General features: G+C 57.9%; 1 protein-coding gene across 2 annotated transcripts in view; it reads right to left on the minus strand.

Annotated features, from left to right (window-relative positions):
• Positions 1–20,797: 20,797 nt before the first annotated feature.
• The window catches only part of CX3CL1 (C-X3-C motif chemokine ligand 1), a 12,770-nt gene continuing 7,693 nt past the window's right edge, over positions 20,798–25,874 (minus strand). The window contains exons 3-4 of one of the 2 annotated variants that reach the window (XM_055145241.1): positions 23,286–23,703; positions 20,798–23,065 (exon numbers count right to left, since the gene is read on the minus strand). In XM_055145241.1, the coding sequence (XP_055001216.1) occupies positions 22,520–23,065; positions 23,286–23,703 (964 nt within the window). In that variant the 3' untranslated portion in view covers positions 20,798–22,519. Of the gene's footprint in view, positions 23,704–25,874 lie in introns of both variants that reach the window. The other variant, XM_055145240.1, reaches the window with a different exon arrangement.

Here is a 25,874-nt window from a genome sequence, read left to right on the forward strand (position 1 = left end):
GGGTGTGTTGCCACGCGGCCCCCAGCCAGCTGGGTTTCCATGGCAGCGATCTGATTCCCAGCGTCTAGAAACCTCCTTAGCGACGCCGGGAGGTGACTCTCCGGCTTCTCTGCGGCTTCTCCTGTGGTATGATAAGGCCCACCAGTAAGACCTGGGCGACACATGCCGGCGAGAATTGCCTGTGGTCCCCTTCTGTGTCCCCCGCCTCTGCCAAGGCCCCTCGACCACTGCAGCCCCAGGTACGCCAACACTGGGTTCCCACCAAACTGGTCCCCAAGCACCAGTGTGGCATCGTCACCATTATCAGTGCCACCATCACCATCTTCTTCTGCAACCCCCTTGCTGTAACCACCACCATCACCATCCCCATAACCACCACCACCACCATCCCCATAACTACCACCATCACCAGCCCCATAACCACCATCACCACCAGCTCCATAACCATCACCACCAGCCCCATAACCACCGCCACCACCAGCCCCATAACCACCACCACCAGCCCCATAACCACCACCACCCCAGCCCCATAACCACCACCATCTCCATAACAACCACCACCATCCCCATAACCACCACCCCATTCCCAAAACCACCATACTATCATCAGCCCCATAACCACCACCACCAGCAGCCCCAAAACCACCACCACCACCAGCCCCATAACCACCATCACCACCAGCTCCATAACCATCACCACCAGCCCCATAACCACCATCACCACCAGCCCCATAATCACCACGGCCAGCCCCATAACCACCACCACCACCAGCCCCATAACCACCACCACCACCAGCCCCATAACCACCACCAGCCCCGTAACCGCCCCCACCATTGCCCACACTCTTGCCCGGTCCTTCCTCTGTATCTCCCTTTCTCTCCTCTCAGATTCCTGTACTTTCTCACTCACCTCCTCATGGGAACAAGCCGGGTACACAATGTAGACATGCAGGGGCCAGAGAGAGCAGCGAAGGTTCCCGCCCCACGTGTGGCCGACCTGGGCTGGGTCCCTGGCACCACTTATGGTCCCTCGAGCCCCTCCCGGAGTGCTGTCTGAGCACAGCTGGCTGGGGCCCCAAAACAAAACAAAGCAGAAGACAGGTGTGTAGTGACACATATGTGTCTGTTGCTGCTGTGGTCTGGGGGCCCCGACCCCCTTGCCCAACCCCCTTGTCCTGCAGAGGCGTGGCCAAGAGGAGGAGAACGGGAAGCGGCCGCTTCCGGAGGCCCGTTGTCCCGGGAGCTCGGGGTCTCTGCTGTGGGCCGTGGCTCCGGGGAGCAAGGGTGAGAGTCACGTGGGGGGCATCCCTATGTGACCTCCTTGGGTGCTTGCCGCCCAGCCCCCCATCTTTCCCTAGCCCTGGAGTTCAAAGAACCTTGCAGGACTTCAGCAGAACTCCAGACCGGGAATGTTTGCGGTTTTCCAGAGAAAAGCTGAGCGGGGCAGGACGTGTCCTGTCTGGGCGCCACTGCCCACTTCTCCTTTCATGTGGGGACGCGTCTTGGTTCCTCTGTGAGCAGAACCGAAAGCCGCTGCTCAGCCGGGCCCGTTCCCTCTGGGGACTGGGCCGCCCGCCTCCCCCGCCTCTGGCTGGGGACAGCCTGCAGCCCCCAGGACGGAGGGCCGCGCCATCCCCCGCTGGACGTGTGCTCGGCCAGAGCCCGGCCTCTCCACCTGCCAGGGCCCGTCTGTCTGTCCATCTGCGGGGGGAGCTGGACTCCCCGACTGGGCCTCTCTCTGGTGACGGGTCAGCGGGGACAAGCCTCCAGCCCTCGGCAGAGCCCAGAACACTGTGGTCAGTGGCCAGCCAGGTCAGGCCCCCAGCGGGCTCCTGCCGGGACACACCCCGGGCGCCCCAGCTGAGGCAGCCCTGTCCCTGCCTGCTCCTGGCGGACCCCGTGTGGATTCTGACATGGCGGCTCGAGGCCACGCTCCGGCCCGTCCCCGAGGGGATGAGGCAGCTCAGGACGGTGCCGTCCCAAGCGGTCCCCTGAGCCTCCTGGGAGTGACCTCTGAGCACAGAATCAGGGGCAGCCCTGGCACCAAGGGATGAAAGGAAAGGGACTCTGCGGGTGCCCTGGCCTCTTCCGCCCTCCGCTGGGTTGGACTCAGGTCACGCTCCCCAGGGGGTGAGACCCCGCTCCTGCCCCGAGATCCTCTGGACAAGAAGCCCTGGGGGACACAGAGGGCGTCTCTGCTCCCATTCAGGGTGCCCGGTCACAGTCTTGCGGCTTCTCCTGCCCAGGGGCCACTCAGGCACTTCCGTGCTGGACAGCGGGAGGCTGCTGCAGTGACAGGGACCCCCCCCCCCCGCCCCACTGCTGGGGAACTCCAGGGTCCCCTTCGCCGGCCTCCTACTGAGAACTTTTCTTGGGAAGGACTCCAAGTTCCCTGTCCTTCTGGAGAACAGAAGAAGGTCCCGGGCCAGCTGTGGGCTGGCACGACCAGCCAGGCGGGGGAGGGAGGGGAGGGCCACAGCGGGGTGGGCGAAGGGTGACCGTGGAGTGCAGGTACCAGAGAATCTTGCATGGGAGATGGAGAGAGCTGGAGGAAGGGTTGCTTTTGGCCCAGAGGACTGGAAGGCTGCCTGGAGGGCTGCCTGGAGGGGGTGTTCAATGGCCTGGAGGGCTGGATTCCTCTCTCAGGGGTGCAGAGGAGGGAGGTGCAGGGAAATGAAGGACATCACATGGGTCACGGGATGGGGAGCCTGGGCCCTACTTGTGCCTGCCCAGGCCCCACCCTGGCCTGAGTTGGAAGGTCAGCAGGGAAGGGGCGTTCCTGAGGTGCTTTCCTCCCCAGGGATTACCCAGCTCACTCCTTCTCCCAGCTAGGACCTGGATTCTCAGGGACGTTCCTGACAGAATGTCCTGCTGTGTAGACTCAGGTCGTTGGGGGCAATCAGGAATGCTTCCTGGAGGAGGTGGCAGTGAGGCAGGGATGGGTGGGGTGGTTGTGGGGGAGACGGCTCTGGCTGGAGGCAAACCACAGGCAAAGGCAGTGGAGCCTTGTTAGGAGAAGAGGGTCAGGGGGAACTGGATTCGAGGGGAGGAAGCAGTGAGAGTGACTCTCCCTCACCCACTTCTGAGTCGCACCCCTGTCCCTACCACCCGGCCGTCCCTGGGGCTCGGCCCCCGTGTGACTTATTCATTGTGTTGGGGGCCACACGGGGTGGTGCTCTCAGGACTTACTCCTGGCTCTGTGCTCAGTGATCACTCTTGGCAGGCTTGGGGGACCCCGAGGGGGTACTGGGGGGTCACACCCAGGCCGGCCGCGTGCAAGGCGAGTGCCCCTGCTTACCTGGCTGGGGCTCCTCACCCCCCACTTTATCTCGCAGGGGCTGGACCAGCCGGACCCTGGCTGGGGGCGGGGCCCGGGCCAGGGCTGTGCTGTCCGGTCCCTGAGCCGGGCTGGGACGGAAGCGCTTCATCCCGGCTTCATCCCGGGCAATTCGCACCCGACAGGTGTCCCTGGGGTGGCTGGGGGTTGGGGGGTGGCTCCAGGCTCCGGGAAGAGCCGAGACTCGCTCAGTGTCTCCCAGAGCACCTGGGGAAGGACGGAGCCCAGCACCCGAGGTCAGGGTCCCCCACCCCGCCCAGGGCTGTGTCACTGGCCCTCCTCGTTCCCCAATCTCTTGGGGCTTCCCTGCCGGGGGGCCGGACACTCTCTGCTGAGTCACCCACTGTGGCTGGCCGCTGGCTGCAGGGCCATCCTGCCTGTCGCTCACCAGGGTCGGCCCTGGACAGTCCAGTCTGTCAATTCACCGCCCGCCTGGCTGCTTCCCTCTGCCTGCTGGGCCCTGCCCACACTTAACTCCCAGCCCTCCAAGTCCAGTGATACCCCCCAAAGTTAATTCTAAGCCAGGTCCCCCACCCCTCCCAAAAAAAAACCAACACAAACCTCTCAATGCCTCCCCAGTGCGCTCAGGATGAAACCCAGGCACCGTGACCCTGTCCCCATCCTCGGGGGCTGCTCCCAGCCCCACCACCTCACGGGTGACTTTGTTCTAGTTGTCCCCACTTTCCCTGAAAATGCCGGGCTCGGGCTGCAGTGACCGTACAATGGGTCGGGCACCTGCCTTCCCTGGGATTATGTATGTATGGTCCCCCAAGCTCTGCCAGGAGCGACCCCTGAGTGCAGAGCCAGGAGTGATCCCTGCACCATTGGGTGCCGGTCCCCATCCCCCCAGAACTACTGGGCTCTGAGTGGCACTGGAGCTCTCGTGCGGGCTGTTGTACTGTCTAGAACATTTAGAACAGCTGATCCTGGTCCCCAAAGGCTCTAGCCTTTCACTTTCTTTCACTCCTACCTTCCTTCACTTCCTTCCTCCAGTCCTCAGTTTCCTGCCTTCCGGGTAACGGACCTCCCCGTCAGGAGAGCGATCACGGGGTCACTAATACAGCCCCCTTGGCAATTGCTCAGCAATGCTCCAGAGGGCACTTCCAGGATTAGTACCCAGCACAGGCTCAATAGAATGTTGAATGAATGAATGAATGAATGAATGAATGAGTGAATGAATGAATGAAGAGGTTGACAGGCGAGTGGGTGGAGGGATGAATGGATGGGATATAATGACTGGAATCCAAGGGTGGATAGGTGGATGGTAGATGGATGGGGCAGGTTGTATATAAGGATGGGTGAGTGTGTAGATGGATATATAAATGGATGAGGGACATATGGGTGCAACAGTAGAGGAAGGTGAGTGGGTGGGTGGGTGGATGTATGGGAGGGCGGGATGGATGGGTGGGTGAGAGTGTGGGAGGATGGGTGGGTGGGTGGGGGAGTGTGTGTGTGGGAGGATGGGTGGGTGGGTGGGGGAGTGTGTGTGTGGGAGGATGGGTGGGTGGGTGGGAGTGTGGGAGGATGGGTGGGTGAGAGTGTGGGTGGGAGTGTGGGAGGATGGGTGGGTGAGAGTGTGGGTGGGAGTGTGGGAGGATGGGTGGGTGGGTGAGAGTGTGGGTGGGAGTGTGGGTGGGTGGATGAGTGGGAGTGTGGGAGGATGGGTAAATGTGTGTGGATATAGCAATGGGTGAGAGGTGGGAGGATGGGCAAGGGATGGATGTATGACCCCAAAGATTCGGGCACTGCGGCATGGGCCCAGCTTGCCTCTGTCCCTCGGCTTCCTGTACCCCAGAAGAAATGAGTTTTGACCCAGCATGGCTGACCGGTCTATGAGACTCACCATGTCCTGGCGTGGAGGCGGCCAGGAGCCCAGTCACATGACTGCCCCAGGCCTCCCTCTGAGAGTCACGGCCGGTTCCTGCCTTCTCCCCTGTGGCTTTGTCTCCTTCCCTCCCGGCCCCCACGGGCTCCCCCTCCACACCGGCCTTCATGCCGCCCCCTCCTGAGGACGGGAGCCAGCCTCTGCCCCCCGAAACCTCTCCCTCACCCCAACACCTCCCTTCCGAGCACATGACGCTTGGCTCTGAGACCCTCCTGTCTTTTCTGGCCAAACCCGTGTGCCCTGTGGCCAGTGCCCCCTCAGGCCCCCCGTGCAGCTTCCTCTGCCCTCTGAGATTTCACTCGGAGCACTGCGGCTTCTGTGCCGCCCATTCTCAGGCCTCGTCAAGTCCCACCCCTACCCCCATCCCCCGAGGCTCCCTGCACTTGCTGACTCCTCAAAGAGGGCAGTGTGGGGCACTGATTACCAGCAGGGACTCAGTACACATTGCTCTCGGCTCTGGCTCATGGCCCCTGGCCTGCCTCTTTCTGCTTGTGTCACCAAGAATCAGTTACGATAGGAATCTCACTGTTTTCATGTGTAAAATGGGCAGCTGGCTCTTCATCTCTGTCTATTTTGGCTTGGGGGTCATACCCCGCAGTGCTCGGGGATTACTCTTGGTTCTGTACCTGGAGAGCCCTATGCCATGCCAGGGACAGAACCCAGGTCAGCCCTGTGCCCGGCAGAGCTGCCGCCTTCGTATCCTCTCTCTGCGTCCTCAAACAGACACCTCAAAGGGCACTTCCTCAGGATGTTGGAGAATAAAGTCAGGTGATGGTGCAAGGTGCCAGTTTTGGGGGGGCTCCAGTTAATCTCTTGGCCATCTTGGAGAACTATTTCCTTATTATTGATTCGTATCTATTGGGGGTGTCACACCCAGCAGTGCTCTAAGGCCCAGTTCTGGGGATCTTTCCCCTTGATGTAAGGACGGTGCAAGGGGGGGCGGGCAGGGTTTGAGCTCCGGCCACCAGCAAGCAGAGCGCGCTCAGCCGGGGGGCTCTCTCTGGCCCCGATTTTGTTGCTGACCTTCCTCCCTGCTCGGGTCTGGGGCTCTGCTCTCCCTGGAGCTCCGTACAGGGGTCTCGTCTCTGGAATATTCCTGAGTGGGCACCCCGGGCCAGGCTCGGCACTTGCCTTTGTGGGTCCACGTGGCCCTCACGGCAGATCTCGGAGACGAGACCCAGCTGAGGTGGGGACGCCCCCCAGAAACCAGGTTGCGAGGAGTTAGCACGTGGCGGTGGGGGAGGTGTGGGCCGAGGCGGGGTGGGGGTGCCCGACCCCCGTCTCCCGCCCTCCTGCCCTCTTGGCCTCCGTCCCCTCACCTCCGCCCACTCCCTCGGGCTCACCCCTCCTCCTGCCTTCCTGGCCAGCCTTGCGCAGGCCCTGGCTGGGAGGGTCACCCCCTCACTGGACCTCGGCTCCGAGCAGCAGAAATCTGTGCGCTCAGCCCGAGAACGAGAGAGGCAGGACGGAGCTTCCGCCTCGACTTCCCCTTCCCTCGGGCCAGGGGGCTTCATTCTCACCTCCCCCTGACCCACTGGCCCAGAACTGGCCCTCGACTCGTCCCAGCCCCACCCCGCCCCCACAGCCCCCTGCAGGCCCCGCGTCACCCACTCCCCCCTCCTTCCCACGGGCTCTGCCCCACCCTTGCCCCAGCTCCCTGCCCCAGCCTCGGGTTCCACGTGTGCCACAGGAAGAAGCGGAGTGTCGTCACGTCACCGTCACCGGCTTCCACGGCAGCCGCCGCCCCAGCGCCTATATCTGGCAAGCTCTGGCGTCTCTGCCTCGGAGTGTCACCTAGACGCCGATGACGCCCCGATTTCCTTCGCCACCCCCAGAGGCTCCCTCCTGGCTCCGCCCGCCCCCACACCTGCTCTGAGGCCCCCTCCTTTGCCAGCCTCTTCCTTCCGGGTACCGGAGCCAGAAAACCTGGGCGCTGTTCCTGACGCTGCTTCCTCTCGGGCCCCCACGTCCCCGCTGCCAGAGGGGCTCTGGGCTCTGCCCTCGGGATCCCCCATGCCCCCACCCCAGCACTCACCTGCGGGTGGGAGGCCCACGTGGGCTCCTGGCGGGCTCCCTGCCACCATCCTCCCTCCATTCCCCCTGCTCCGGGGGGCAGCCCCAGGGGCTGATGAATCTCCCCTGCTGGGAGTGTCCCCGGGGCTCTCCCAGACACCCCGAGGACAAGCCCTGGACCCCAGGGGCGCCTCCAGGCCCTCACCTGTGGCCGCTCAGAGCGGCTCCCTCCTTGGAGGCCTCTGAGATTCTTCCTCCGGCTGGGACGTTCTTTCCCCACCTGCCCGTGTGACTCAATCCCGAGCCTCCAAACCTGTGCAGAAAGGTCTCCTTTCAGGTTGAACTTGCGGCTCACCCCGCTTTTCCCGCTGCCTTAGGTGTTTCAGTTTGTGGGTTGTTTGGTTGGGGGGGAGGGGGCACACCCGGCGGTGCTCAGGGCTGACTCCTGGCTCTGTGCTCAGAGATCACTCCCGGCGGACCACATGAGGTGCCGGGGATCAACCCAGGTTGGCCGCGTGCGAGGCAAACGCCCTACCCACTGTGCTACCGCTCCAGCCCCTTTTATGGGCCTTTTCAACTCGCTCCATAGAAGCAGAAGCCTCGGCCTGGGCGTGCACCCTGGACCGGCTGGCCCACTCACAGCGCCCTCCTTCCCCCTGAACTCGACTCCTCAGAGCGCCGGCCTCTCTTCTTTCAACCGAATTTTGTTATTTCCAGGGCACAGCTGGTGGTGCTCAGTGCTCCCCTGACTCTGCACTCAGGGCTCACTCCTGACAGTGCTCAGGGGACCACAGGGTGTGCGGGGGGTAGAACCTGGATCAACAGTGAACAAGGCCAGCACTCTGTCTGCTGTACTCTTGCTCTCTCTCTGGCCCTCAATTTACTTTTTTTTTTTTGCCTTTTTGGGTCACTCTCAGCGATGCTCAGGGCTCTGCACTCAGGAGTTACTCCTGGTGGTGCTTGGGGGACCATATGGAATATTGGGGAGATAGCACAGTGGGTAGGGCGTTTGCCTTGCACACAGCTGACCCGGGTTTGATTCCCAGCATCCCATATGGTCCCCCGAGCACTGCCGGGAGTAATTCCTGAGTGAATGAGCCAGGAGTAACCCCTGTGCATCGCTGGGTGTGACCCAAAAATCAGAAAAAAACAAAAAAAAACCCATATGGAATGTCGGGGATTGAACCCGGGTCGGCTGCCTGCAAGGCAAACGCCCTACCCGCTGTACTATTGCTCTCTGACTCCCCTCAGTTTAATGTTACTGATTGAGTTTTGTCATTCCAGAGCCGCCTCATGCAGCTGGTGGGAGGCTGGTGGGTTTTCCTGGCCAAAATGACACTTAGGGCACTTACATAAGCACGTAAATGTCCCACAAATGAAGCGTGGATTTGGGGGGCAGGATCTCCCCAGGCTTCCTGGATGTCCTGGGTACCTTTTTTCATCCTTGTGTCCCTCTGAAAAGGAGCTGGGGCTGGGGTGGGGGGTAATTGGAGAGATAGTCAGAGGTTAGGGTGAAGCACAAAGGCTGCCCTAGTTTGCACTCCCTGGCCCCCAGCCCCCCAGCACTGCCCGAAGCAACCCCCAAACACAGAGCTGGGAGTAGCTTCTGAGCAGGTCAGGCATATGTCTCCTCCCCTCCCCCCCAATGAGCAGACCAACCAACGAAAGTCCAAAAGAGAGACTGAGGGCGCCAGAAGGAATGTCCAGCGGGTGAGTACGCAGGTGAGGCAGAAGCAGCTGTCGTGGGTCTGTGCTCATCCGCCATTCACAGGTTCTTCAATATTTTCAAGAATGAAAAATATTGAGTAATAAAGAGGCTTGAACTCAGAGTTGACAAGTAGAAAAGTTCACTGGAAAGTAGAAGAGAAGAGGCTGGAGTGAGAGCACAGCAGGGAGGGTGTTTGCCTTGCACACAGCAGATCTGGGTTCGATTCCCAGCATCCCATTTGGTCCCCCCCTCACCCACCCCCAGCACCCCCAAATCCTCGCTGGGTGTGACCCAAAAAGCAAAAAAATGTAGAAAATACAAGTAGCTTCCCAAGTGGGAGGAGCTTCGTATAGGACTAAGTTCAAAGTAAGGGTTTGCTCGGCCTTTTGACAGCCCCTTTGTGTTTCTTACCAGGTGACAAGTATCACCGAGAATGCAGGGAATCTTCAGGGCAGTCCAGCTGGCTTGAGTCTTTCTGGCCATCCTGTCTCGGGTATTGTCCATTTTCTTAGTCTCCCTGTGAGCCTAAGCTCTGGGGCAGGATTTTAGGATGAACAATTGTGAACTCCCTGTTTATTAGAAAAACCCAGGAGGGGCTGGAGCAATAGCACAGTGGGTAGGGCGTTTGCCTTGCATGCGGCCAACCCGGGTTCGATTCCCAGCATCCCATATGGTCCTCTGAGCACCGCCAGGGGTGATTCCTGAGTGCATCGCCAGGTGTGACCCAAAAAGCAAAAAAAAAAAAAAAAAGCAAAAAAAAAAAAGAAAAGGAAAGAAAAGAAAAACCCAGGAATTTGCAGGGAGTCAAAAATGTAGAATGGGCCAGCCCCATGTGGGACTCACAGCAGCTGACAAAGGGTAAACTGAGGTTTTTCTCTTTCATTTGGGCATTTGCCATGCATACGGCAGAGCTGGGTTCGACATCTCATATGGCCCCCTGAGCACCGCCAAGAGTGATTCCTGAGCAGAGTAACCCCTGAGCATCGTTGGTGTGATCCAAAAGGACAAAAAAAAAAAAAAGACTCAGGTCCACAGCTGGTGGGGCCAGGCGCAGCTGCCCCGGCACCCTGTGGAGGAGAAGGGAGAAGGCCACTGCCTTTTGTTACTGTTGGGGGGGGGGCACGGGGAACACCCGGCTTGCTTAGGGGCTGCTCCAGGTGATGCTCGGAGGTCCGAGCACCGCCTGGATGGAGCCTGCGTCAGGCCTTTGAACCACATCTCCAGCCCAGGGCAGCGCCTTGCTCACCGATGCTCCCGGTGATGCACGAAACCCCCCCTTTCTCCCGCCCCCTCACGCTCAGTGGCCCACGGTGGTCCCCTTGCTGTCACTCCCGTGCTCAGACACGGGTCTCCAAGTCCGTGAGCCTGAAGGCGTCAGGGTGAAGAGGTGGCATGGACCCAGGGCAGCCGTAGGCTCAGGGAGCCGGGCAGGAGTCATGGAACGGCCCAGGGGGGAAGAAGCTCTCATCCCAGAGCCCCGAGGGGGTCGAGCCCTGCTCCTGGTGAACTTGGGGAGAGTCTCCAGCCAGACCAGCATCCCTGGGCAGTGCTGGCTGGAGTTGGGGGGGGGGCAAATCCTCAAGCAGGAAATGAGGGTGCAGGGTCCGGGGACCATTCTCAGCCTTTGACCCCCCGGGGAGCAGCTGACTCTCTTTCTCCCCAGGAAATGCCTGGGGATCCAGCTCTCAGAAGGAGGTCGGTTTCCCAAACCCCGAAAAGGGGGCAGAAAAGCACCAAGGCAACAAAAACGTCAGAGGGTGAGGAGGGCAGAGAGGGGCAAGGGGCTCGGGAGGCCCCCCTCCCTCTCTTCCACACTGCCCAGAGCCTGAGGTGGGCACTGGAGCGGTGGCTGGGGGTGGGGGGGGGCGGGGGGGTGGGGGTGCCTTCGCTTGCTTCACAGGAGGTCAGAAAGCTAATGGGATGGGTGAGGCGGGGAGGGAGGGCCTGGGACCGGGCCGCAGAAGGGGGCAGGGAGGCCCCAAGGCAGGACCCAACCCTCATTTCCCGGAATAAAGAAATTTCTGGAAGGTCCTTCCTTCTGCTCCACCCAGGGAACAGGCCCAGGCCGGTCCTCGGAGATGGCACAGTGCCCGCTGGCGCATTGGACAATCGTTTTCAGACTCGATCACATAAAAACCAGGCGTTCCTGGTCCCCACGGAAGCCCGTGGGCAAGGCCAGATAGGGCCAGGACCTCAGGCCCCCGCTTTCACACCGTTTTGAGGAGGTGACTGGGGGGGGGATGTCTGGCACCATAGGCAGGTGAAGTGAAGCCAGTGGGGGATGGCTTGCTGGACCCCCCCCTTCCCCGAGCTTGGTCCAGAAGTGTCTTTGCTGATCCTTTGTGATTCTTTTCCCTGCAGGATCCCCTTCACCCAGCTGTGTGCTGGCGGTCCTCTAGCTTGCTGCATAAACGCTTGTTTTGATACGTCATGCTCTCCCTGAAATATTTCCTGGGGAGACACCGGGTCAGGGAGAAGGGACTTTGTACGCCCACCCGTGACCCCCTCTAACCTTGCTCCCTAAACTAAGAAGTGAAGGAAGGCCCCGGGGCCAGCTCTGTGGCAGCTGCCTTGCGGGCAGGAGGCTGTGAGTTCAGCCCCTGGCACCAGCCCACCTGCCGTGAACGATGCTGCAGGTGTTACCTTTTGGGACCTCTGGTGTGACAGAACCCCCACCCCACACCCCCCACCACGCAGGACCTCCCCCCCTGCCCCCGAAGACACTGCAACCAAAAGCAACAGAGGGGGATGGAGGGCAGTGGAAATCAAAGCCAGGAAGGGCCTCCTGGAGGCAGTGACATTTTAGCTGAGACTAAAGGATGAGTAGGAGCTGCCAGGGGAACAGCGAGGAGGGGAGTGAGCTATTTCAGGCAGGGAAGAGCCAGCTCAGCGACTCAGCGTGGGAGAGAGATTTTTTTGCAGAGATTTTCCAGAGAAGGTACGGCTGAAGGGGTGTGGAGGGAGAATTGTGGGATGCGTGGATGTGGATGCACAGAAAACCGAGCTGGACCCACGGATCCTCCAGAAAGACGGACCGGAACATGCCCTCATGATCCCTAAAACTGTACAGCGCCCCCCTCCCAACCCCTAGTTTCTGTGCTGGCAGGTTTAGGTGAACCTGGTGGTCTTCTGGTCCAAGTTGCCCCTGGAAAGGCTGGCGGACCCAGATCAGGGACAGATGTGCAGGATAGCTACATTCTAGTGACTTCCTGCTGCTGACGTCACCACCAGCTCCTCTGAGTCCCTCCGGCTCCCGAGCTTCATCCAAACCTCACTCTCTGAGAATTCTAGATCATTCCATATCCTCTGTCGTTGACTTTCCTCTTGTCCGTGGTGAGGGCAGATATGAAGAGTGAGTCGGGAGACAGGAAGCCCCTTGGCCCCAGTGTAGAGACTCTTCACTCTTCTCAAGCCTTGTACATGTTATTTTATTTTAAATTATTTTTTTTGGCGGGTGAGGGATCACAGTCAGCAATGCTCAGGGGTGACTCCTGGCTCTGCACTCAGGAATTACTCCTGGCGGTGCTGGGGGGAATGGGGGGACCAGGGATGGAATGCCAGGGATGGAACCCGGGTTGGCTGCGTGCTAGACTAACGCCCTCCCTGCTGTGCTGTCGCTCCAGCCCCAAGCCTTTTATATTTTAGTTGCATTACAGATTCTTCTCCAGCTGTGCTTGGGGCCTTCTGCCATCTCCTTGCTTTGGGTCAGGTCCTGGCAGGGGGTGGCAGGTGGCCATGTGGTGCCAGGAATCAAACCCTGGGCTCTTGCACACTAAACATGGCTCCATTCCACTGAGCTCTCTTTGCACACCTCCCTTGCCACTAGCCAGCCCCTACATAGGGTTACTGACGCATCATGGCAACGAGGCCAAGAGCCAGGGAAACCTTTTTTTCCTGGTGGCTCTGTCAATCAGGAGATGGTTGGTTCTGCTGCAGTAACAAATGAGCCCAAGTTCACAGTGGCTTAAAACCAAACTGTTTCTCTGTGTGGTTGCTCTGTGTGTGTGTGTGTGTGTGTGTGTGTGTGTGTGTGTGTTTGGGAGAGGGGAGTGATCTTTTCATGGCTGGAGACGCTGCTGATTCATTCTCACTCTGGAAAGCAAACTGTGGGGTAATCACTTTCTAAAATGTTGCCAAGATGTGGGCTGGGGGGAGAGGGGAGCTAAGAATTCCCAAGGACCTCCATGTGCAATGCCAGGAGTCTCGTGACACACATTGCTTGCCCCAAGCTTACTGGCTGGAGCTGGTCATTGGGCCCATCGACCCCAGGGGGTAAAGAACCGCCTGGCCTGGTCACAGGGTGGCAGCCAGCCAGGAAGTCAAGAGGCTACCTCCAAGAGCTTGGAAACAAACTCCTCTTTCTGCTCACGGCTGAGGTTTGATGTCTTGCAGATCTGGTTTCTATTACTTGGGGTGCGTGAGCTTTGACCTCGATGAGCCAAAGGCAGTTTAGAGGAGAAAAGTTATGTCAATCTGCATAGAGCCTTTTAGCTTAGGAGGAAAAAAAATCATGCAAATTACCAAGTATTCTTAGCTACTGAAGAGCTCATAAGGATCACAACATTTCCCCACTGGCTGAAGACCAAGAAGACGGCACTTCTCTAGAGAGCCTGTATTCCCTACTCTCACTTGGGGAGCCAATGACGGAAGGGAATAGGGACAGGTTGCTTCAGACCCTCCCGAAGCACCCTTGCAAGATTGAGAGTTCTATCAGGACTCACCGTGGACATGTCATTGTTCTAAATAGTTGGCGTCGATTGTATCATGACATCATCACCAGTGAAGACGTTGTCATCTTCCCATTCTCCAGATAAGACGGAGACCCAGAGAGGCTGCGTGACTTGCCCAAGGTCACACAGCCAGAGAGCTCCTATATTATATTCTGTTTGTGTACTGCAAGAACAATCAAAAAGGGGCTGGAGCGATAGCACAGCCGGTAGGGCATTTGCCTTGCATGCGGCCGACCCGGGTTCAATTCCCAGCATCCCATATGGTCCTCTGAGCACTGCCAGGGGTGATTCCTGAGTGCAGAGCTAGGAGTAACCCCTGTGCATCGCCGGGTGTGACCCAAAATGCAAAAAAAAAAAAAATCTGTAGGATAAAGGCACAACGAAAAAATCTGTAGGATAAAGGCACAACGAAAAACTATGCAGCACTAACAAAGGGCAAAGCCAGGCAATCGGTAGCTACTGGGGAGGAACAAGGGGAGGAGGCGGAAGGAAGTCAGTCAGTCAGACAGAGTGATCTCTCTCGTATGGGGACCGAAAGACACACCACGAGAGAGCAGCAAAGGGCCAAGGCAGCATAAAGGAAGAATTGATCTGCACAATCGAGAGGAGGGGCCCTTGGGGGAGCTCAGGGTCTTGGGGGTCCTTACGAGGGGATGGTATTGGAATGACATGTCATTGATATATATCATATGATTTATCTCATATCATATGGATGATATCCACAGAATCCCAGTGAAAAGTTTATTTGCTTATTTGGCTTTTTGGATTATCCCCTGCCATGCTCAGGGGTTACTCCTGGCTCTGCTCTCAGTAATTACTCTTGGCGATGCTCAGGGGACCTGAGGGGGTGCTGGGAATCGAACCCAGGTCACCCGCATGAAAGGCAAACGCCCGCCTTCCCCACTGCACGATTGCTCTGGGACAGAAAAATTTTTTTAAAAAAGGAAAGAAAGTGTGTGGGGGGAATCTATCAAAAAAAGAAAAAGCAGGAAAACCTGATTGATTGAGCAGCAGTGAAGGAGCACAAGTGGTGCCCTGAGCTCTTGTACACAGGAGCCCAGGGTGCGCACTTGTGTGTGTGTGTGTGTGTGTGTGTGTGTGTGTGTGTGAGTGTGCGGCGCTCGAGGGAGCGGGAAGCCTCTGGTGGGGAGTCACCTGCTCACGGTGCGGGAGGTCATCTGTCATCTGTCCGCGGTGCCCCTTGGTCCAGGGGAGGAAGGGGCTGGCCCCACCCGTCCGCTTTGCTAATGAGGCTACTTTGTCCTGATCCTGACTTGGCACGGCCCGCCCGTCTGAGCGTCTTTCCCAGGCTGTGGGACCTGGCTCAGGGCTCCTGCAAAAAGCCTCCACGCTCTTTAAAGTTTACTCAACCTTTTGTTTTGGAACAACGTGTGTGTGTGTGGGGGGTGGTGGGGGAGTGAGGAGTGGGGGTGGGGATGGGGGAAGGTGGGCAGGCAACTCTTTTATCAGCTTCTGGCTGGAAATTCCCAGCCATTCATCTCTGTGTTTTTCTGCCTGACCTCACCCTTTTGGGGAATGTACAGAGGCCAACGGGGAGGGAGCAGGATCCTGCTGAGGGGCTGGATGAGAGACGGGGGTGTGGGGGGTCGTGGCGGGTGGAGGGGTGTGGGGGGAGTTGCAGCCCCAGGGCCTCTGCAAGCTGGGCCAGCGGGAAGGGGGTCCGGATTAAGGGAATCCCATCTGGCAGGCGAGCACCAAATTTGCTAAGGTGGGGAGGCCATGCTGGGTGGGGGGCGACCCTGCCCCCCACCTCTGGAGTCTGAATTCAGCAGGCCTGATGGGTTGGTCTGGGGGGGGCACCTGGCTGTGCTGGGGGGTCATTCCCAGGCGTGCTGAGGGATTCGCAGTGCTGGCGCCTCTGAAGGGAATCACAGGAGTCTGAATCCGGGGCTCAGTGCCCTTCTTCTAGGGAAAGAGGTCAGGCTCGGCCTTTCACCTATGCCCTCGGGTCCTTGGAGAGCCTCTCTTTGCTCCTCTGTAACCTGGGACTGTAATGGGAGCACGAGCAACCCCCAGGCCGGGGTGGGGTGGGGGGTAGGGGGCTGGCGGTAATTATTGGTGGGTCTCAGAGCCCTGGAGATCCTCAGCAAGGTTCCAGATCCCGCAAGCTTGTGAGTTTTCTTATTTGAGGGGGGAGGGGTGTGTGTGTGTGTGTGTGTGTGTGTGTGTGTGTGTGTGTGTGTGTGTGTGTGTGTGTGTGTGTGTCTCCTGGTTTGGTTCTTGGAGGGCCCCAGGTGGGTGGCTGGGGGTGGGGGGGGAAGGTCATGACCTTGTCCCTGCAGAGCTTTGTCCTGAGGCTGAAAATGGGCCCGAGCAGGAGAGAGTGGGTTTCTGAGCCAGGCATGAGCGACTGTTTCCCCGCGTCTCAGGGAAGCACTGGGATTGCAGCTTGCCGAGAGGAAGCAAACCCAGGTTCCTGCTAGAACTGGAAGCCCAAGTGCAGGAGGGAAGGCAGGAGGGCTGGGAGGGGTGGGGTGGTGGGGGGGCTGCCCTGGCCCTGCTTTCCTTCTCCTAGTATGGGTGGCCTGGATTTGCAGGTTTACTCGGACAGAAGGAGAGGGAGGAGGGGGGTCAGGGGTGACCCACAGGGGACGTGGAGCAGAGGTGGGGGTCTCACGCAGGCCTGCCCCATTGCTGCCCGTCTCTGGGGGACTCTGGGTATCATCCTGTTGCAAATGGCAACATTTTATCTTTTAGTTGTTAGCACCTGCATATTTTTCTGTTGCATAAATGTGCATCTGATTGATCTGATGACCGTCCGTCTCAAACTTCGTCCTGGTGTTTGAGGCTTCTGAAGGCCACTGTGAACGGATTGCTTCTTACTCGCTTTTTCTCTCTCTGACTTGCATGGAGGGCCACTGCGGGTGTGGACGCTGGTGGCCAGCCCCCTTGCTGTCCTTGAGTTTCTAACGGCCTTTTAATGCAGTGCTTTGGGGCTTTTCTCTAGATTATGGTCTCACTTGCAAATACTTTCGCTTCTTTTTTTTTTTTCTGATCTGGATTCTTTTGTTTCTTGTTCTTGTTCGTGTCTAAATGCTCTGACTAAAATCTCAATACTAAGTTAGATAGAAGTGGTGAGAGTGGACAGCTTCTTCAGTTCCTGATTTTGAAGAAAGGGCTTTCAGTTGGCCACCCTTGACTGCCATGTCCCAACACCACATGGTCCTCTGAGCCCACCGGGTGGAGCCCTGCAGTCCCCTGGGTACGACCCCAGCACCACTTGACCTGAGTATTGTACCGTTCAGCCCGGTTGACTGAGCATCGGCTGGCCGTCCTGACCACTGCCGGGAAGTCCCCCACAAGCACACACACACGAAAGCATCTGTTGATATAATTACTATGATGTTCTTCTTCCCTTTTATTGATAAGGGTGATTCGTTGATTGATTTGCATATGCTGTATATTGAACAGACCTGGGTTATACCCCATTGGTCACCATGCTCCAAACTTTCGTCACGTATCAATTTGTTAAGAACTTTTTTTTATTGGGGCTGGAGCCATAGCACAGCGGGTAGGGCGTTTGCTCTGCACGTGGCTGACCCGGGTTCGATTCCCAGCATCCCATATGGTCCCCCAAGCACCGCCAGGAGTAATTCCTGAGTGCAGAGCCAGGAGTAACCCCTGTGCATCGCTGGGTGTGACCCGAAAAGCAAAATAAATAAATAAATAAATAAATTAATTAATTAAATAAACAAAATAAAAGGGAAAGATTTTTTTAAAAAAAAAGAACTTTTTTTTTATTGATTAAGGCTCTGTGCTTTACAAGATCGTTAATGATGGTTTCCCTTGTACCTACTCCCAACACCACATCTTCACCATGATCCCAGTATCCCTCCGTTCCACCCCCCAGCCCCCCACTGACTCAGCCATGTGGGCCGGTTCTTTTGTGTTGCTCCTGGCCCTTTGCTGCTCCCTTGCTGTGTATCATTAAGTCCCACACATGAGGGAGAGAGAGCACTCTGCATCTCTCCCTCCTTCCTACTGATGCGGGCAAGGCAGAAACGGCGGTGTTGGGTCTCTGCACACTCGCGATTCCCAGGTTCTCCGATATTTTCAGGAGTGGAAATATTAAATATTAAATAATATTAAACAATAAAGATATTAAACATTAAGTAATTAAATAATCACAGGTGGTTTTTGTTTTGTTTTGTTTTGCTTTTTGGGGCTACACCTGGCTATGCGCAAGGGTTACTCCTGGCTCTGCACTCAGGAATTACTCCTGGCGGTGCTCAGGGGACCATATGGGATGTTGGGAATCGAACCCGTGTCGGCCGCGTGCAAGGCAAACGCCCTACCCGCTGTCCTATTGCTCCAGCCCCGAAATAATCACAGGTTTAATAAGTAAATAATTATTAAATTTTACATTGTTCAATATATGATATATTATATTAAAATATGCAATAATTCAATTATTAATGTTAAATAATAAATAATGAAAATCTTTAGTTGGAAGGCAGAAAAGTTTATTGGAAAGTAGAAGAGAGAAAAACAGAGGAACTTGGTATAGGATTAAGTTAACTATGGCTCTTTTTGTGAGGTTTTCATAGGAAAACGAGGTCTTTGTGTGACAGAGAATGCAGGGACTCTACAGGGTGATTGGGCAGGTTTGTCTTTCTGGTCACCTGCCTTGGGTGTTGTTCTTTATCTTAGTCTCGTGACTCCTCGTTCTGGGACAGAAGAATAGGGTCCTGGGGAACTCCAGGAATGTTAAAGATAGGTATTTGGGGACGAGGTGCGGCAGGTCAACGGGAAGAAACGGAACTGCTGGTGAGGGAAAACTGTGGGTTCCCTCTTGTCGGCAAGGGGAAACTGAGGCTTCCTCTCTCGCTGCCAACTCCTGTTACCCTCTAGTTCCATTGGTGGGGCTGCAAATCGCCTGATTTTGTTCTTTCTTAGAGCTGCGTAGTATTCCATTGTGTGTATATATGTGGACGCATGCTGATGCTGATTTGTTAATACTTTGTTGAGACTTTTTACATCTATATTCATCAGAGATATTGGTCTGTAATTTTCTTTTATTGTGTGATGTTCTCTTTTTTTTTAAATTTTGGGTCACACCTGGCAATGCACAGGGGTTACCTCCTGGCTTTGCACTAAAGAATTATTCCTGGCGATGCTCAGGGGACCACATGGGATGCTGGGAATCAAACCCGGGTCAGCCGCGTGCAAGGCAAACGCCCTACTTGCTGTGCTATTACTCCAGCCCCATTTGTGTGATGTTCTTGTCTGATTATGGTGTCAGGATAATGTTGGCCTCATCAAACGTACTTAAAACTGTTCTTTCTTCTTTGATGTTTCAGAAAAGTAGCTTTTAGAACTTTTGGTCAAGTTTTCTGGCAAAGCCATCTGGTTCAAGACTTATGTTTTCCTGGCCAGAGCCTCAAATATGCTAGGTGTGCGCCATGTGAGCTTCAGCACCAGCCCTCTTAGAAGATTTTTGTTTGTTTGTTTGGGGGTCACAACTTCCATTGGTGCTCAGGGCTTACTCCTGGCTCTGTGTTCAGGGATCACTCTGGCTGTGTTGGGGATCGAACCTGAGTCAGCAAAGCAAGTGCAAAGCAAGTGCCTTAATTCCTAGACTTAAGTTTTTTAAATTATGATTCCAATTTCCATATCTGTGATTGGTTGATTCAAGTTTTCTATTTTTTCTTGTTTTGATCATTGGGAAGGATGAGTAACTAGAGGCTTCTAGACTCTCAGGGCTAGGATGAATGGAGATGTTACTAAGACCACTCGAGAAAATTGATGATCAACGGGATGATGATGATGATGATGATGATGATGATGATGATGATGATCTTGGTAGTTTATATTTGTCTAAAAATATATTCATTTTCCCTAGTTTATGGGGTTAGTTGGTATTTAGCTGTTCAGAGTAATCTCTTCTAATGTTTTGTTTATTCATGATATCTGTTGCATGTGTTATTCTCTCATTTCTGATTTTATTAGAATTTTCTTTTTTCTTTTTAAACTGGCTAAAGGATTGTGGGATTTATTAATCATTTAAACATCTAGATTTTAGTTTCATTTATCTTCTGTATTTTTTCTTCTAGCAGTTATTTATTTTAGCTCTGACTTTTATGATTTCCTTCCACCAAGCTTTGTTTTATTTATTGTTCTTGTGACTTTTTTTTTCCAAGTTGTTGTAGCTGTAAGATTAAATTTCCTACTTGTAACTTTTCCAGTTTCTCTATGAAGGCCTGTGTCTTGTTAGCAACATCCCTCTTACTGCAACTTTTGTTACATCCCACAGATTATGATGCTCGTATTTTCATTTTATTTCTAGATACGTTGGTGTGGGGGTTGGGGTTACTTCCAGCTGTGCTTAAGGGCAGCTCTCAGTGAAACTCAGGGGACTGTTGGGGATTGTACCAGGGTTGGCCACATTGCAAGACAAGAACTGTAACCCCGTGCTATCTCTTATTTCTCTAGTCCCAGATTTTTTTTTCCGAGCCCCAACCCTGTGGATGACTCCAACCTGCCCAGCTGAAGCCCCCAAATATTTTAAAATTTCTGTTTCAGTTTGCTCATTGACTCAGTAATTGTTACCTTATTTAGTTATTCATTTATTTATTTGCTATTTGGGCCATACCCAACAGTGCTCAGGCCTTACTCCTGGTTCTGTGCTTGAGACCTCTCTTTGGCAGGGCTGGGGGGGACCATATGTGGTAGATGAAATTAAAAAAAAAAAAGTTGTGCCCTTATTACTGAGAAAACCGGATGCAGTCACACGAGGTGGTGACGGTCATGCAGTGAAACACAATGATCTTTTTCCCTTTTGACTTGGACCAGGATTAAACCAAGACCGCAAAAGGAGAATGTGGCCCAGATTGCTTCCTGGGTCACGGGCCATCCGTGGAGGGTTATTTTTTGAAGGATTCTGTGTCATGCCAGGAAAGGGAGCTACAGACAGCCTGGCACCTGCATTTATTTAGGCCCAGAGCGGTTCGGGGCGGCCTTCTCTCCCCAGAGCCTGCCCGGGGCCAGGGCACCACCCTCTGCCCGCCCAGGGCTCCTTCTCCTGCCACTGGCCCCTTCCTCAGTCTGACCCCCAGGGCCCTCCACCGCTGGCGGCAGAGCCTGCTCTAGAAAAAGCACCTCTATTTGATTCACAAGACTTTTCCATTTTATTAGTAAAATACAAAATGGCACAGACATTGGTGATAGGGTTGGAAAAGCAAAAGGATGAACCAATTCCTTCCGAAGTGCTCCCAGACCGCCCTCGCCCGTGTTTGCCCGGGGGGATCTCAGAGCCCCCCTCGGGGGGCTGCTGCCCTCAGCTCTCCCTCAGGAGGAGCCCCGTGGCGGGGGCCCTGCCTCGGGAAGGCTCTCCTAGGCTGAAAGAGCCCCCCAAATAATCTCAGACCTGCTCTTCCCGCTCCCCACGGGAGCCACCTCGGACCCCCTCCGGAGCCAGACCCGGACATCCCAAACTGTGTCCAGCAGGAGGTGCCTGGCGGGGGAGGGCTGGGCCCGCTTCCCTGGTGGTCATCCCTCTGCAGAGACCCCTGGGGCGGAGGGCAAGGTCAGCTCCCACAGGCCGGGGGCACGAGAGCGGCCCTGGGGCGCCTTCCCAGTCACGTTAGGGAGTCATCAGTCGTCACGACGGAAAGCCACGACGGGAGGCCCACAACTTCCCATCTGGGGGGTGCGGGGGAAACAGGCCCCTCAGGAGCCGCCAGGAACCTCGGTGTCAGCAGTGGGTTCCAGCTCCTGGTCAGGGCCCGGAAGCCCCTGGCACAGCTGCAGTGGGGCCAGGGGAGGCGCTCTGGGACCCCGAGAACAGCATTTTCAGGGAGCGGGGAGGGAACCCCAGGCCACAGGGAAGAGAGAGCCAAGGCAGGTCTTGGGGTGCCTGGGACAGGGCGGCGAGTGGCTGCTGCCCGCGGGGCCTGGCACGGGGACTCATCTCTGGCTGCCGGCGGGCACGCGCAGGGTGTGTTCAAAGTTGGTCTCTGTCCCTCAAGTCCCGAGCCCTGCCCGCCTCTGCGCTACCACCTGGGGGGGGCCCTCTTAGCAGGGCAGGACCTGTGCCCCCAAACCGCTCCCGGGGACCCTTGGCGGTCACTGCGGCCGGGCTAAGGAGGGGCGGCACCAAGGCTGCCCTCCACGGGTGGGGGAAGAGTGGGCAGAGGGGTCTGCCCTGCTGTGGGGCGGGCCCGGCGCGTCCCCCCTGCCTGCCCACCCGCTCTCCTCTCCCCGTCGTCGGGGACCCAGATGTAGGAAGACTGGTGGGGCAGCGAGGGGCTGGGCGCGGCCCCCAGCGTCCCCCCCGCGGAGGGAAGGCACACACCGAGGGCTGGAGGCAGCACCTGCTCCCCCCGCTGGGGCGGGAGCTGGGCCGGAAGCAGGCCCCCAAGAAACATCACACTAGCCTCATGCAAGAAAAGGGGGTCCGGCTGGGGAGCGGGCTCTGTACAGGGTGGGGGTGGATAGCACCGCGGGGTGGGGGTGGGGGGTGAACCAAGAAACACGATGAGGATGAGGAGGTGCAGGGGCCTGAGGCCCCCGGTGGGGGTGGGGTGCAGGGGTGGGGGTGCTGGATGCCCGCCTGGGGGTGTGGGTGGGAGGGATGAGGCATTCAATAAATAAGTGGGGGCGGGGTCTAGGGGACCCTCTGACCAGCCAGCAGCAGAGGAGGGTTTCCGGTGTGAGGACAGGAAGCCGCCGGGGGGGGGGCGGCTCTGTCCTAGGAGGTCAACGGGGGTCCCCGGGAGCTGGGCGCAGCCCCCCTGCCTTGGGGGGGGACTGCCTCCGGGCTCGCACCATCCCTGCCCCGGGGCAGGCCCTGGGCGGGGAGCGGGCGTGAAGCTGGGGGCGGGCCCTCACACGGGCACCAGCACGTAGGAGTTGCTGCCGCAGCTCCGCGGCACGTAGCGGAGCCCCTCCACCACGTCCCCGGCCACCTTGCGGGGGCAGCCCTGCAGGCTCTGGTAGGCGAACATGGCCACGCCCACGCAGAAGAGCAGGCCCAGGAAGGCCAGCAGCCCCACGGCCTGCCTGCGGGTGGCCACCTGGGAGTCAGGGACGGGCGTCATGAGCACGCCCAGCCGCTGGGGGTCCACCGTGGCGTGCACGGGCTCCTCTGCCTTGGGGGCCCAGCTGCCCGAGGCCACGGGCTCCCGGCTGGGGTCCCACTCGGCGGGGATGGGGACCGCCGAGACGTGGGGTATGCCGCCGGGCCCCAGGAAAACGTCGGGGTGAGCCGAGATGGGGCCCGCCTCCGGGGGCCCTAGGGAGCCTTCCGGCAAGGGGTCCCGAGCCCCCGCTGTCTGGCCGGTTGGCCCGAAGCTGTCCTCTGGGGCTGTGTGGGCAGTCGTGGGGAGCTGGGGAGAGGGGCTCTGGGTGGGCGTGGCCTGGGGAGCGGGGGTCTGGGTGGGGAGGTCCTGGGGAGCGGGGGTCTGGGTGGGGGTGGCCTGGGGAGCGGGGGTCTGGGTGGGGGTGGCCTGGGGAGCGGGGGTCTGGGTGGGCAGGGTCGGGGTGGGGGAGGCCTGGGTGGGGGGGGCCTGGGTGGGGGGGGGCCGGGGTGGCGGGGGTCGGGGTGGGGGGGGCTTGGCTGGGGGGGGCCTGGGAGCGGGTGTCCGCAGAGGCTTTGCCCTCAGCCCAGACCCCGGGGCCTGGCTGGGAGGCGGCTGTGGTGGTGAGGGCTGCGTGGCCGGGAAGCTGGGTTCTAGCAGGCCCAGCAAACGCGCCTCCGGCCGGGCCCTGGGCCGCAGAGGGGGGCCTGGTCTCCCAGGAATCAGCTGCTCTTGTTGGCAGCGGTGGGGAGGCGCCCACGTGTCCCTCCTGGCCACGGTCATCCCCTGGGCCTTTGGGCTCTGCGGCTGCCGACCCGGGCGTGCCCCTGGCGGCCAGGGTGGTCCCCAGCTCCCCGAGGCCGATCTGCTTCTGGAACGTGCCGCCATTGGGCATGAGGGCGGCGGCCTGGTGGTCTAGGCGCTCCATGGCTCTCTGGACCCATCTCTCGGTGGGGTCAGCGCACAGGAGCTTGTGCTTCTTGGTCTCCAGGCTACAAGGAAGGAAGACAGGGGCGCGGTGATGCCAGAGGCACGGCGGAGTCCTGGGAGACCCCCTCGGATCCTCACCCACGGGCCACGCACAGCAGGGGGCTGGAGGAGCATTTTGTGACCGTGCTGGAAAACTCGGCCAAGTTGCCCACCTGCTTCTCTGTTAGTGAAGGACGTGGGGGCTGGGAGCAGACCAACGGTGCAGCTCGGTCGTGAGTCGAACAGGCAAGGTCCTGAGCGTCACACCCGGCACCACGTGGCCCCAGGCACCCCCTGGATCCAGTATCCAGGGAATTCCCACCCCCAGGATCTGCTGGAGAGTCCCCACCCACGGTGAAAAATAAAGAAAATGATGAAGGCACCTGTCCGGAGCAGGTGATGAGTCACTGCTGAGAAGAACAAGGTTGATTATGGGAATGTAGCTGCCATGAAGGATGGGGGTTCTGGGTAGGGTTCTGGGTGGGGGTTCTGTGGTGGTTCCGGGTGGGGGTTCCGGGTGAGGGTTCTGGGAGGGGGTTCTGGATGGGAGTTCTGGGTAGGGGTCCAGTGGGGGTTCTTGGTGGAGGTTCCAGGTGAGGGTTCCAGGTGGGGGCTCTGGGTGAGGGTGCTAGGTGGGGGTTCCGGGTGAGTGTTCTGGGTGAGGGTTCCAGGTGGGGGTTTTGGGAGAGGGTTCCGGGTGGGGGCTCTGGGTGAGGGTGCTAGGTGGGGGTTCCGGGTGAGTGTTCTGGGTGGGGGTTCCAAGTGAAGGTTCTGGGTGGGGGTTCTGAGTAAGGGTTCTAGGTGGGGGGTTCCGGGTGAGTGTTCTGGGTGGGGTTCTGGGTGAAGGTTCTGGGTGGGGGTTCTGGGTGGGGTTGGGTAAGGGTTCTGGGTGGGAGTTCTGGGTAGGGGTTCTGGGTGAGAGTTCTAGGTGGGGGTCCTGTGGGGATTCTGGGTGGGGTTCTGGGTGGGGATTCTGGATAAAGGTTCCAGGTGGGGGTTCTGGATGAGGGTTCCGGGTAGGGGTTCTATGTGAGGGTTTCTGGGTGGGAGATTCTGTGGGGGTTCTTTTGGTGTTCTGAGCAGGGGTTCTGGGTAAGGGTTCTGTGAGGGTTCTGAGTAGGGATTCTGTGGGGGTTCTGTGTGAGCATTCTGGGTGGGGGTTCTGTGGGGGTTCTGGGTGGGGGCTCTGATTGGGGTGTGACTGTGTGACTTTGCAGGTGTCTCTGGCAGCAGGTGTGGGACTGTGAGCTCTGCAGTACCTCTGTGTCCCACATCAGAGTACCTTCTTCCTCCTCTTCCCCTGCTACAGGCACCCCCTATCTGCAGTGTACCATCGGCTGCCTGGTACACGAGCTACACCCTATATACAGTGGCCCCAGGAGACCCCAGTGCATCCGAATCTTTGTGTGTGTGTGTGTGTGTGTGTGTGTGTGTGTATGTGTGTGTATTTGTGTTTGGGCTATGCTCAGGAATCGCTCTGGGTGGGACCCAGGGGGCTGTGTGGTATAGAACCCAAGTTGGCAGGTGCAAGGCAAGCACCCTCCCCACTGTCCTCTCTATCAGTCCCTCCTTGGAATCTTGGGCTTCCTCTGAAGCCATGTGTGACAGTTCTCAGCCAAGAACTCAGCGCCAGGCTGACCCATTCATCCCCATTTCACAGATGAGAAAACCGAGGCTCAGAGAGGTCACATCTGTGTGGCTGGCAGCGGTGGGTAGGGGCGGCAAAGCAGAGCAGGACACAACCCTGAGCCTCCTGCTGGTCCCCCCCTTCCTGGGGGCTTCTGTTTCTCTTGCCCTGGGGAATCAGAGACCAAAGTGCAGGGGATGGGGGGGCTGGCTGGACAAGTGGGGATGGGGGGGAGGGGGGAAGGCGGCACGCTTGCCCCGCTTAGTAATGGCCAGCCCACTTCCTCCGGCCAACCCCACTTTTTTTTTTTTTTTTTTTGCTTTTTGGGTCACACCCGGCAATGCACAGGGGTCATTCCTGGCTCATGCACTCAGGAATTACCCCTGGCGGTGCTCAGGGGACCATATGGGATGCTGGGATTTGAACCCGGGTCGGCCGCGTGCAAGGCAAATGCCTTACCCGCTGTGCTATCACTCCAGCCCCAACCCCACTTTTCAAAGCCCACGACCCCCTTCCTGTGGCCCCTGTCTGGCTCAGGCCGAGTAAGGGCCCGGGGGCCAGTGCTGG

This window comes from Sorex araneus, chromosome 8 (genome assembly GCF_027595985.1).
Source record: "Sorex araneus isolate mSorAra2 chromosome 8, mSorAra2.pri, whole genome shotgun sequence".
Classification (NCBI taxonomy): Eukaryota; Metazoa; Chordata; class Mammalia; order Eulipotyphla; family Soricidae; genus Sorex; species Sorex araneus.